At 34.8% G+C, this 13,520-nt stretch overlaps 1 protein-coding gene across 1 annotated transcript in view; it reads left to right on the plus strand.

Annotated features, from left to right (window-relative positions):
* Positions 1–12,319, plus strand: part of Zdhhc17 (zinc finger, DHHC-type containing 17) — a gene marked incomplete at its 5' end in the record, with an annotated part of 82,022 nt that extends 69,703 nt beyond the window's left edge. Inside the window, 5 exon segments of the mRNA XM_005374347.2 lie at positions 300–393; positions 6,963–7,046; positions 7,919–8,076; positions 8,455–8,549; positions 9,480–12,319. Of these exon segments, the coding sequence (XP_005374404.2) occupies positions 300–393; positions 6,963–7,046; positions 7,919–8,076; positions 8,455–8,549; positions 9,480–9,618 (570 nt within the window).
* Between the last annotated feature and the right edge of the window lie 1,201 nt (positions 12,320–13,520).

Below are 13,520 nucleotides of genomic sequence, written 5' to 3' on the forward strand. Positions count from 1 at the left end.
ATCCAATTGGTTTTTAATTTGTAGTTGTTACTCTTGTTAATTGGTGGTTCTGTCCCATTTTTAAGCATTTATGTTCTGGAGTAGTCTTATTCTTTTAGTTCTTGTTACTATAGTTGAAATTTCATTAAAAGAGAACAGCTGTAATTCTGGTTTGTTTTTATTGGTTGGAAACATTGTTGTACTCTTGTTCAAAAAGTACAGTTTGTGTTTTCATATTTGTATATTGAGAAAATAAATGTCCAGCTTTTCTTTCTTGTGTACAATGTTTTTCATAATCTTTTAATGTGCCTATTTAACAGATACGGAAACCAGTGAGGTCCAAACACTGTGGTGTGTGCAACCGCTGTATAGCAAAATTTGATCATCATTGCCCATGGGTGGGTAACTGTGTAGGTGAGTTACATTAGTAATTCAAAATATTGCTCATTGACTTACTTAGATAACTAATGAAAGTGTCATTATTAAAATAGATAGTAGAAATTCATTTTTGTACCCTCAATCTCCATCCCCCAACCCTCTAGTTGGTATACAGCAACTCAATTGAGAAAGAGGGAAAAAGTTACAAAATCATTGTTTAGAGAGAATTGATGCAAAAAGATACTACCAAAAATGAAGAAACATTGTTGTACTCTTGTTCAAAAAGTACAGTTTTGTGTTTTCATATTTGTAGATTCAGAAAATAAACTGTTTATATTGGTGTTTCTCTGATACCTTATCTTTCCTATTTTCCATTGGTAAGATTAAAATTAATAAGGAAGCAAATAATGTTTTAAAATTAAATTATAGAAAGCAATAATAATAGTTTTAAAATTTTTCATTACTACATGTTTGCAGTAAAATGGTTCCATTCATTGTGAGGAGTTGGTACATGCACACAGCACATCTCAATTCTCTTGATTTCCCTTCCCTTCCTTTCTTTTTTTTTTTTTTGTTTTTTTGTTTTTCCGGTACCGGGAATCAAACTCACAACCTTGCGCTTGCCAGGCAGGCGCTGTGCCGCTGAGCTAAATCCCCAGCCCCTCCCTTCCTTTCTTGTAGCATTTGTCTTTCTCCCTACTGTCCTTCCCTCCATTTCTTTTTTTTCCTATTATCTTTTATATTGGTTTTTATTTATAGTTTTGGTTTCTCATGTAAGAGAAGTTGGAAATATTTCTGTCCCTTTTTGTTCCATTGGTCCACATGTTTTTGTTTTTGTTTGCCAGTACTATGCTATTTTTATCACGGTAGCTTTGTTGGCTGATATAAGAATTATGCTGAGTAGTGGTGATAGCAGACATTGTCTTGGTCCTGATTTTCGAGGGAAGGCTTTCAGAATCTTGCCATTTAATGTTGCCTGTTTTGGCATAAATGGATTTTACTGAATTAAGCTAAGGTCCTTCTGTATCTAATTTCTTTAAGATTTTTATCATGAATGGATGTTGGATTTTGTATTACATTGGATTTTGTCAAATGCTTTTTCTGATGATCATGTGATTTTTGTCCTATTTATGTAGTATACTGCATTTATTGATTTGCATATGTTGAGCCATCTGTTCCTGGAATAAATCCTACTTGGTCATGATATATAAGCTTTTTGATGATTTGCTGCTTCCTGTTTGGTAGTATCTTGTTGGGGACTTCTGTGTCATTGTTCATTAAACAGATTGGCCTACAGTTCTCTTTTTAGTTGGGTCTTTTTCTGGTTTTAGACCCTGGCTAATGGTAGCTTCCAGGAGTGACTTTGGGAATACCCCTTCTCTTTTAATTTCATTAAAAAGTTTGAGGAGTATTGGCATTAGATCTTCCCAAAAGTTACTGTAGAGTTCAGGATCATGACCTGAGCTTTTCTTGGTTGATAGATTTTTTTATTACCTCTTCAATCTTATTTTGGATTATTCAGGGTTTTTGTCTTTTTGGTTCAGGTTTGGTAGTTCATACTCATCTGGGAATCTTTACATTTCTTTTAAATTCTTTGAGAATCTCAAAGATTCTCAAAGTAGTTACTAATAGTCTTCATTTTGGTAGAGTCTGTTTTTGTTTCACTTTTTTTTCATTTCTAATTGCATTGATTTGGGTCTTGTCTCTTCTTTTTCTGTTTTTATTCTTTCAAAGAACTAGCTCTTTGAGCCAGTTGTGGTGGTGCACGCCTGTAATCCCGGCATTTGGGAGGCTGAGGCAGGAGGATCTCTGTGAGTTTGAGGCCAGCCTGGGCTACAAAGTGAACTCAAGGCCAGGCTCAACTGCATAGCGAGACCCTGTCTCAAAAAGAAAAAAAAAAAAGCTCTTTGATTTATTGATTCTTTGTATTTTTTTTTTTTAGTGTCAACTTCATTCATTTCTGCTCAGATCTTCGTAATTTGCTTCCTTGCACTAGTTTTGGATTTAGATTGTTCTTGTTTGTGTAGGACCTTGACGTGCATCACTAGGTTATTTATGTGGGCTTGCTCTGTTTTTCTGATATTTTTATTTACAGCTATAAACTTTCATCTCATGACTGCTTTCATTGTGTCCCATTAAATCTGGATATCGTAGTAGCATTATTGTTTCATTCTAGAAACGAATTTCTTCTATGAACCTTTAATTATTAAAGAGATTATTATTTAATTCCATATGTTTACATACTTTCCGTGGTTTCTTTTAGCATTGAATTCTAGTTTCACTGCACTATGATCTGATAATACCCATGAAATAATTTTGATTCTTTCGGATTTACTTAAGCATGCTTTATGGACTAGTATGTGGTCTTTGGAGAAAGTCCCATGTGCTCCTGAGGAGGATATGTATTCTATTGTTATGGGCAGAGACACTTTGTAGATACCTGTTAAATCCGTTTGTTTGAAGGTGTGGTTCAATGCTATTTCTTTGTTTTGTTTTGTTTTGTTTTGTTTTGTTTTATCCATTTATTTGTGACAGTAGGATTTTAAGGCCCCCTCTCATAACTGTTTTTTTTTTTTAATGTTCAATAGTGTTTGCTTTTTGTTTTGTGGTGTTCTTTATTTACTCATTTATTTATTTTGAGATAGGGTCTTGCTTTGTATTCAGGCCCGTCTTGAACTGACGGTGTAGCCCATGTTGGCTTTGAACTCTTGGCAATCCTTCTGCCTCAGCCTCCCTCCTGAGTGCTGGCATTTCAGGTGTACACCACGTGCCTGACTCAGTAGTACTTGTTTTATTAAATGGTGTGCACCAGTGCTTGGCGCATATATGTTTATAATTTTTATGTCTTTCTGTTGAATTGTTCCCTTTACCAATATGTAGTGACCTTCTTTGCTTCTCTTGATCAGTTTTGGCTTGAAATCCATTTTGGCTTAAATTATGATAGTAACTCGTGATTTTTTTCCCAGTTTCCCATTGCATGGATTACTGCTTTCCATCCTTTGATTTTTAATCTATGTATTTCTTTTTTGGATTAAATGTTTTTCTAACATACTATATTTTGTTGGGTTTTATTTCTTGATCCATTCTGCCATTCTGTGTCTTTTGATTAAGGAGTTGAGACCATTCACACTGAGGGTTATTACTAAACAATACTGACATATTCTGTTATTTTATTATTTTCCTGTTGTTGATCCCCATTGCAACCTACTTAACTGCTCACCACATAGTGTATTCATTCTACTTTTTGGCTTTATTGGGTTCATTGTCTCTTTTGAGGACAGTGATGGTGAACCTTGTAGAGCAGTGATACAGCCTGCTTTGTCACATGTGCCATAGCTTCCTACCACTGTTCTGGGATATCCTGGAGAATTTTTAAGAGTGCTGGTTTGGTGGTCATGAATTTCTTTAGGAGCTCTGTATCTTGAAAGTATCCCTTTTTTTCTCTGTATTAAAAGATAGTTTTGCAAGATAGGTCAGCCTGGTTTGGAAATGGTTTTCTTTTATGGCTTGAAACACTTGGCTCCAAGCTCTACTGGTCTTTAAGGTTTGTGTTGAGGACTGTTGTACTTCTGATAGTTTTACTTTTATAAGCGGTTCATTTCTTTTCTCTGACAGCTTTCAAGATTCTGTTCCAGGGTTGCACTTCAGGTATTTTGACTATGCTGTGACATCGAGATGTTCTGTATTGATTGTGTCTATTTGGAATTCTGTGTGCCTCACTTATACATATTTAATTCTTCCCTAAATTTGGAAAGTTTTCTGCAGTTATTTCTACAAACAAGTTTTTTTTTATGCCCTTGTGCTGTGTTCTGATTTTTCACATACTTCAGTTAATCTTAGTTTTGTCTTCTTTGAATTATCGAGTAGCCATTGAATCCACTTTCTATGTTCTCGTTTTTAAGGTATTTCTGAGTAACCAGTCTTTGAAAGCATTACTTATCTTCTGATTCTGTCCTCACACTGATGACTTCTGCTGCCCATACTCTATATATAATTTTTGGTCTCCTGGATTTCTGTTTGGAACCTTTTCATGGACTGTGCTTTATCTCTGTTATCCTTTTAAATAATTTGGTTGTATATCTTTTGCTTTCTTCCCCCTCAGTACCCCATGGATTGGCTTTGAGGGAATTGGGAGTTTGGGGATGCATTTTGTTGCCTTCTTTTCTCATGTTTCCATTTGTTTTGTTTTGTCCTTAGGTTTGTGGTTGCTTATAGTGGAAAGATTTTGTTGCTAGTTTGGAGATTTCTTTAGTCTGATTTTCAGTGATGCACTCAGGGTGTGGGTATATATAATCCTTCACCTCTGCCCCATGATCCAATTACCTCTATTAATATGGAAAGGGGAGAGAGATGTAATGTAATTGACTCAGCACTCATTTCTCCGGGAGTGGGCTATAGTATTAATGTCACAAAGGTAATCTGGGTTTTGGCATACAGAGAGAAAACCTGTTACTAGCAACAACTGTGCCACTCTACAAAAGCATCTAAATCAGTAACAGTAATATCATTCAAGACAAACTGGGTATTTACAACCATAAAAACTAATAATATACCATCCTTAACCTTGGAAAGGGAAATCTACAATTGTAGTATAAACCCAAGATTAGTATATTGTAGTATAAATTGTAATATAAACCCAAGACAAGTCAAATACTGACATACAGTGACTATCTACTAAATGCAGTGACTATACCTCCACTAATGATAGGAAAGATTTCAACAGTAGTCACAAAGAGTTAACAGTCAAAAAGTTAACAAAGCTTAATGTTTATATTATTAAACATATCAAGGGTTGAGAATGGGAGAATGTAAAAAGAAAAATTTGGAAAATTAAACAGTGGGAGATGAGAAAGAGGGGAGAAAAGTAAGGCAGAAGATCTGTTATGAGGCAGAAGAGGAATATATAGAGACTTAGATCAAAGTAACAGAAAAAGAGAAGGATAAAACAAAGAAGAGGTACCTGTTCATAATATGGAGAGTAAAAATATAACAAAAGAAGAAAAAGGAAAAAAGGAAATGAGTCTAAAAACAGGAAGAAAGGTTTTTTCCCTTCTTATGAATGAATGGTTTCCTTCTAGTACCCTCAGTTTTGGAGTCCAACAAGTCTCAATTTTCTGTACCTAGCCTTATAGCCTGTGGGTTTGTGAGGTGCAGCCCTATTCCAGAGGCCTTCTGTTTACCCCAGGCTTTGGCAGTGTCCCTGCTAAGACCGGGCCTTGCTCATGTTGGTGGGTTAGGAAAGTAATCAGACCTCAGATCTACTAGATGTAGGTAGCAGGACAAAGGTTTAAGTACTTCATGCAGGCAGACACTTTCAAACCAAACTGTTTCTGAGTACAGCTGAAGCTTAGCCTCCAGGAGTGGGGCCTGTCCTTCCCAGCCTGAGTTTAAATTTCCCAGGGGATAATCTTTCTAGCTCACTGATTATGCTGTCTCCCATGGCTGTCTCTCACCAGCCATTGTGGGAGGGTAGCACTGGGAGCCCTGAAATGAAGTTGTTTTTTAGTTGTTTTTGAGTCTCAGATTTAAAGTATCAACAGCTTCCTGAAGAGGTACCTGTTCAAGCACTCTGGATGTGACAGGTACCCATGCTCGAATCCCTCTATGGTTATTGCCATCTGGGTGAAGGGATCCCCTCAGAGCCCCGTGCTGTTTTAAGAGCACCAAGATTGTGGACTTCGCTGCTGTTTCTCCCTGGATCTCCTAGTCCTGGGTGCTTACCTTGCTTCTGGGAATCCTGGGTCCCCTCCCCGAGCCACGAGAACTGGGCAGAGTCCACACTGTTTCTTTTCTGTGTGTTGTGGACCATCTTTGCAACTTCTCTGTAGCTCCTAATTTTTTCTGTCAGTTTCTTCTGAAGTCGCACTGATGTGCTTCTCTTTTTTTCTTTGACAAGTTGTTATTTTTCACTTACTGGTTTCTGGATCTTGGAGAGGCTGAATTTTGCGACTGATCACTACTCTGCCATTTTCTTCTCCTCAGTGATTTTATGTTACAGAAGCAGAGAGGAATGACAGATAAGAACTGTGTACACCTTCATGTTCAAGAGTGGTATAATCTGAGGAGATGAACTAAGTGATCTGAGAATTGGCCCTGGAGAGTTTATGAGGTGACAGAAAGGAAATTATTAAAAGGAGATATTAAAAATAATCCACGCTGTTGCACTAATGAACGAAAGGAAGCTACTTCCTCAAGTAGAGATTAAGAGGATTACAAAGATTGTGTGAATGTTGGCGAGTAGCCTTTGAAAAGTTGGGTTGTAAGGCTTATAAAAGTAAAGATAAAAAGGGCTATTTTAAAACTCAAAAAACAAAGTCTAGAATTGAAGATTAGAATTACGATTTATTTGATTCTTTGGGACTCTTGCCTTTGGAATAAACATCACTGCAGTCGCATCTTTTTGTATTTGGTATTACAAGCAAAATGGTATTTATAAGCATTCACGTTTTGAGACTCGTTAAAATAACGCTTTGCTGGAAAACCATTTTGTAAAATAATTAATGTATGTAATTATTGTCCAAGATGTAACTCAGATTTCATATTCTATCCCTCAAAGATGTATGATGAATTGTTTTTTAGCTGAAAATCACTTCTTTGTTCCTTAGGTGCAGGCAACCATAGGTACTTTATGGGCTACCTATTCTTCTTGCTTTTTATGATCTGTTGGATGATTTATGGTTGTATTTCTTGTGAGTACAATTAATTTTTTTGCTTTCTTAAAATGTTTGCTTACTAGATTATATTTATCATATTATGTAATGATAAAAGCCTTAACAGAAACACAGCTTGGGGTACTTATGACCCATCAAGGAGAAAGATACAAATGTATCAAATGTGTTGCAAATGTAATACAAGCAGTTACCAGTTAACTGCCTTTTAATATGTGTGCCCTCTGGGAAACACAGTGGTTTAATAGGCTTTCAGAAGCTTCTGGGTAGAACACACCAACATCTCACGTTATATGCCAATAAAATAACTCATTATAGTAGCCTTCGAGGAGTAGATTTTGTGTTAGAAAAAGCCTATGTTACTGAAGTGATCTTGTTATGTGCCCCCACTCCAAAAAAATTCTCACACGTTATCTTTGTTTTTGTTTTTTTTTTTTTGGTCTTTTTTGAGACAGGGTCTCACTATGCAGTTCAGCCTGGCCCTGAGCTCACTTTGTAGCCCAGGCTGGTCTCAAACTCACAATGATCCTCCTGCCTCAGCCTCCCAAGTGCTGGGATTACAGGTGTGCGCCACCACGCCCGGCGCGTTATCTTTGTTTAAAGAAAATGTTCTTTCAGATATTGTGTATATGCAACTCCAAATCTGTTTATTCTGAAAGTACCATAAAAAAATTTTTTTTAAAGATTTGCTGCTGCTTTTGCATTTCTGAGTTTGATAAATAATTTTTTCACCAAAGTATAATGAAGTTATATAAAAATATGGAAACATTTGCGATTTTATGACATCTGTGAAATGCCTGTTAAGATCATGCTAGGTAGTGTTAGCACTAATGCTGCCCGAGGTGCTTTAATGATTATTAAGTAAATGTAAGTTTTCTGTCTTCTGGTTTTAGACTGGGGACTTCATTGTGAGACCACTTACACCAAGGATGGATTTTGGACATATATTACTCAGATTGCTACATGTTCACCTTGGATGTTTTGGATGTTTCTGAACAGTATTTTTCATTTCATGTGGGTTGCTGTATTACTCATGTGTCAGATGTACCAGGTATGTGCATTATTTGTTCTTTAATGTGCTGAGAAATACTAAAAAATCCTCCCCTTGTTTAAATAATGTATACTTAACCACTTGGCTTTTTAAGATTAATTTTTATTTTTATTTACTTCTCCCCTCTACCTCCCTCTTTTCCTATTTTTATATTATTAAGTTCTAACTTTGAGTACTGCTTTCAGCACAATTTTTTGTTATTCCTGATTGAGATATACACAGTTGCGTATGTGTGAGCTTCAGTTGATGATCTCATTACTTTTGTCTTCATTTTAGTGGTACAACATAATTATTATATGCAGAAGTCACTGTTTATTCAAGTCTTGTTTTTGAGCATTAATTACTCAGAGTAATGGGTTGTTTCTTCTTTCTTCTTAGATATCATGTTTAGGTATAACTACAAATGAACGAATGAATGCCAGAAGATATAAGCACTTTAAAGTCACAACAACATCTATTGAAAGCCCATTCAAGTATGCACATATTTATAAATTTAGTATTTTCTTTTATCATACAGATTTCCCCAGCAAACTCAGTCATTGTCTAATAAGCATTTTAGAAAGAAGTTTTCTTTAGGTGTGGCAAGAACATACGAGATAGGGAATGTATCCTTTAGTTGGTAATGTGAAAACTACCTTTTAAATGACACTGAATGTAAGATTTCTGTAGAAGTGGTATGTGTTACTTCAAACACCAAAGAATACAATTCATCATATTAACTAGATATAGGTGTATTTTTAAAATTGCATCTAAACTGATAGGTGAATATAGTAGTATCCCATTTCCATGAAATATTTAAAACTGAATTTTACATAAGCTACTTTATGTCCTCAAACTTTTATAATATTATGGCATACTTCTAGAAAGCAAGCAAATCTTTACATATAACAGAAGGAGAATTCTTCTGTAGATAACAGTGAAGGTGTAAAACTGATTGCCAGAAGTATTAGTGAAGTTCTGAAATTTCCTGAATTTACCGTTTTACATTTCTTTTTTAAATTGTTACTCTTAGGTCCTGTGCCAAATTCATGTTATATATAATTATTTTGTATTTTATTTCATTTTTCAGTTTTAGAGAATTTGTCTCCTTGTCAAAAAAAAAGCTACAGTCAAGGAAGATTTTTATCGAAATTATATATGGTATAGGAATGAAATAAATGTAGATTTGGATAACTTTAAAATATAATTGTTACCTTTAAATTAGCAAAAAGATAAAATCCGTGTTTTATGGAGACACATGAATGGATATTTATTTTGTAAAGATAAATTGGTTCTTTCTTGCCAATAACTTGAGCTTTTTGAGCTTAGAAAAAAAAAATACGTTGAACACCAAAATTATATTTAACTCATATGAAATCGTTTGTACTAACTGAATTTTTTTCTTTTTGGGCGGCTGCTTTTAGCCATGGATGTGTAAGGAATATTATAGACTTCTTTGAATTTCGATGCTGTGGCCTCTTTCGTCCTGTTATCGTGGACTGGACCAGACAGTATACAATAGAATATGACCAAATATCAGGATCTGGGTACCAGCTTGTGTAGCAACATCTTTATCCTTTGAAGCATATTGCTGAGTGGTGCCTGAAAATTGTGTCTGTCCGTGTCTCTCTCACACTCGAAACCACATCATTGAACAATAGCATGCTATGTGTAGGGCTAACAGTGAATTTTACAGTCTTTTTTTTTCAACACTTTAATTAACAAAAGTCAACATGGACAGAACACACTGCCACTTCTGGGAAGATTGAAGATCATAAAAAGGATTTTAATGGTTCTTAATGTGGGAATTCACTACATACTCAACTTTCTGGTTTCGTTCTCTTAACATATTTCATGAAAAAAGAGTGAATTTATTCTGTTGACAGACATTGTATACTGATCAAAAATGTTCTGTTTTAACTGAAACTAAGTTTATGTTATATGGCTACATTTTATGATGCAGTCTATTAAGAGAATTGCATCTGATTCCAGAATTAAATTGATTGATAGCATTTTGTACATTTTAAAATGTACATGCAAATACTGTGATAAAAAAAATCGTGGTTTTGTTAGGGATCTACTGTAATGTATCTCAAAGGCACAAGAAAATAATGTTCACAAAAATGTGCTAACAGTATTTTGCTTATCAGCCTTTACAATGCTGGTATATTTCTAGTTCAGTGAAATAATTTGTAGTAACCTTGCTCTGAGGTTTTATGGTCTAATAATGAAGCACTTGCATGAGTATAGTAAGTTATATTTTGTTCAAATTTAAAAGCCCTACTAAGTGCATGATATACTGCATAGAATGTATATTAGCAGATACTATCCAGTGAAGCATAAATTAAAATTTAATGTGCAAACAGTCCAATTTTTGAGTTGAGGTGGGATTTTTAAAGGCAAAACAAATAAGCTAATGCAAAATTCTTAGTAATAGAGGTAAATGGATATACTTTTAAAATTCTGAGCTGCAAAATAAATGTAGAAAATAACAAGAGTTTAAGCTAAAGATGGAGCATGATCTCTGTACATAGCACATGTGAATAAAAGAAAAGCTAATGGTGTATTCTGGTTTTTTAATGACCTATCCGAAAAGTAGGATTTAATCCCCAAGATTATTTCACTTTTCCCAATTTTGAGTATGTTTTGATGTTTGTTAATGCTGAAACAGTTTCAGAAAGATACTCTGTTAAATGTGATGCACTGATCAATTTTTGTTACAGCATTTCCATACCCTCGTGGTGAACTACTAGTCACTACTTCCATGAATATTGTTTACAGAGTGAGACTTGGTTTAGTCCTCTTCAATGCTGTAGCAAACTGTGGTTCGAGCAACCTGTGGGAAACCTGTGAGAGGGAATGGGGTGGGGGAGGGGAGGAAGGGAAGTCAGACTGATGACAGATCCTAGACCAGTGTAAAGAATGTGTATCTGTATATAAATAATTTATCAAATACTTTTCTCTTTGTGTCTATATATGTGTTAGTGTTTCTAAAGCTGCTCATTTTATTTTACCAACCAAAAAGAAAAGGGAGATAATTAATGAGCTTCTAGTGATGTTCAATATTGCTGTTAATAGGCATTATACACTGCAAGTTCACTGCATGTCCGATGCTTGGTACAATTAGAATGTCCTGTAAACTGCAGGTTACAGGTATTAAAGCAATCTATTGGTATATCCGCCCCTTGCCTTAGTAAGAGGAGCAGTGAAAATGTATATAGTTGATGTTCAGTATTTCCAAGTACTACCATTTTTATATAGTAGTTTCTTTGATCACAAGTCACACATAAAAAAAGATTACCCTTAGTGTACCTGGGTGTTTTAATAATAGAAAATTGGCATATGTACTTTATTTTTGAAAAGGGAAGAGATGGGTGTGGGGTGGCAATAGCATTGTGCCATTTGTCATAGATTGTAAAAAACTGGTGAACTTTACAAATAAATGTCTGCTAGTTTTGACTAACAATTAGGGGAAATTTTAGATAATTTTTAAATTCAAAGTTATTTATACAATGCTAGGACTTACTTTAATGTTTTGTATTTTGAGCCAGTTCACATGAAGACTCAGTTGCAATTTTTGTCTAATACATTCTTATCAACATTTAAAAACTGGTAGTTTTCTCGGTTTGGATAAGAATATTGTTACTGTGTCTTTGTGGTACAATATTCTTTTCAGTGCAAAGAAATATCTCAATTAAATGGACGAAAGCCCTAGATGTATAATTACAGGGAAAATACTTGCGATGAAAGTGGTACAGTACTAATTGTTCCACAGCACCACTGAAATCTGTGACTCAGAAACGGGCAGGTGGTAAGGAGCCACCTGTGCAGCGGCGTACCACCCATTTAACAGCTTTGTAGGCCCTGTGTGTAGAGTCAGTTCAGTCCAGCTCTAAAGATGTGAATAAAGGCAAACTTTTTGGGACTAGTTCCTGTCAACTTAATCAGACACTTCTTAGCAAATAGAAACTTAATTCTCAGCTCTGAACATAATTCATTGATAATTCTTTGGAATTTTTTTCATATTATTTGTAGGAGTTCATTTGAAATATTAATAGGCATAAAACAGTGTCATTACACTTAAGCTATGAATGTTTTTATTTTATATTTTATTTATAACTGTGCCAAGTATTATTTTGCTACTTACTGTGTTACTCTGTGGAAAGAAAAACCTGTAAAGTGTTTAATAAATTAGTTCTCCTTACATAAATTAAATCTGTCAAAATTTTGTAAAATATTAATCACAATAAATATTGACTCTTAAGTGTGTGCTTGTTTATAATTTCATGTAGTCCACTTAAAGTTGTTGTTGAAGCCATGGTTCCTATAATATGAAATGATTGTTTTATATGCTTATATCCTGGTCAGCTAGGAGTCAAGAGGCATAAGATTACAGAAATTTGCAAAAGTAAAAGGTGGTGTTAGTATTACAACAGTCTCCAATTTTTTGTGTATGCCTCCGTGTGTGTGTGTGTGTGTGTATGTATGTATTTTTTCCCACCTGTTTTTTGTTTTGTTGAGACAGGGTCTCACTATATAATTCAGGCTGGTCCTAAACTCATTGTATAGGCCAGGCTGTCCTCAAACTCAGTGATATACCACAGCCTCCCGAATGCTGGGCTTACAGACGTGTGGCATAAATGTTCTGTATGTATTTTTCATAAACTGTTATTCTGTAGACTTGATTAGGATCCTCTGAAACTATATGAATCCTAAGTTTTAAATGTGAGTATGTCTACAGTACTGCAAAATGAAACCTACTAAACATTGATCCCAGTTAGTTGAGAAGGTATGTATGGGAAAGAAACCTTTGAAAGTTTAAAAAATAATTACGAAGGGGCCCTTTCCTATTGTTCATATGGTGGTTTATAGTTCTAGGAGTTCATAGACATAATTAGAAACAAATAGTACATGTTAGAACATGTGTCTTGTTAGAAAGTATATCTTAAGTTTCTTAAAGTACTTTTTACAAGATGTTACTAAATATATTTATGTGACCCTTAAAATCTGTAATTCTAAGTTGAACATTCAGAATTTTTCTTTATCTAGGGGACCTAAGTCACAAACTCAAGGAAGTCAAATGAAGCTTTTACAAAACTTGCTTTTGAGTTGGACATAAATGTTTGGTTCAGAAAAATTTTATTAGAATGTGTCATCAGATGTTTAGTAGGATTGAGCACCCCCCTACTAGCAATTAAATTGTATCACACTGTATCTCCAGTTTTTCATTTTGAGAGAGAGCATTGCTAAGTAATGTCCAGGCTGGGTTCAAATTTGGAATCCTGTCTCAGCCTCCCAAAGTGCTGGGATTACAAGCATGTGCCACCATACTCAGCTGATACATTTTTAATAGACAGCAATGTTTTAATAATCAGAAGTGCACTTGCATTTACATCAGAAAGGTTCTTTGTTGCTGTTTTTTTTGATTCGGTAGGGTTTAGTTTTCACCAAATCTAGAAAATTTC

This window comes from Chinchilla lanigera, unplaced genomic scaffold (genome assembly GCF_000276665.1).
Source record: "Chinchilla lanigera isolate Chin_1 unplaced genomic scaffold, ChiLan1.0 scaffold00004, whole genome shotgun sequence".
Taxonomy (NCBI): Eukaryota; Metazoa; Chordata; class Mammalia; order Rodentia; family Chinchillidae; genus Chinchilla; species Chinchilla lanigera.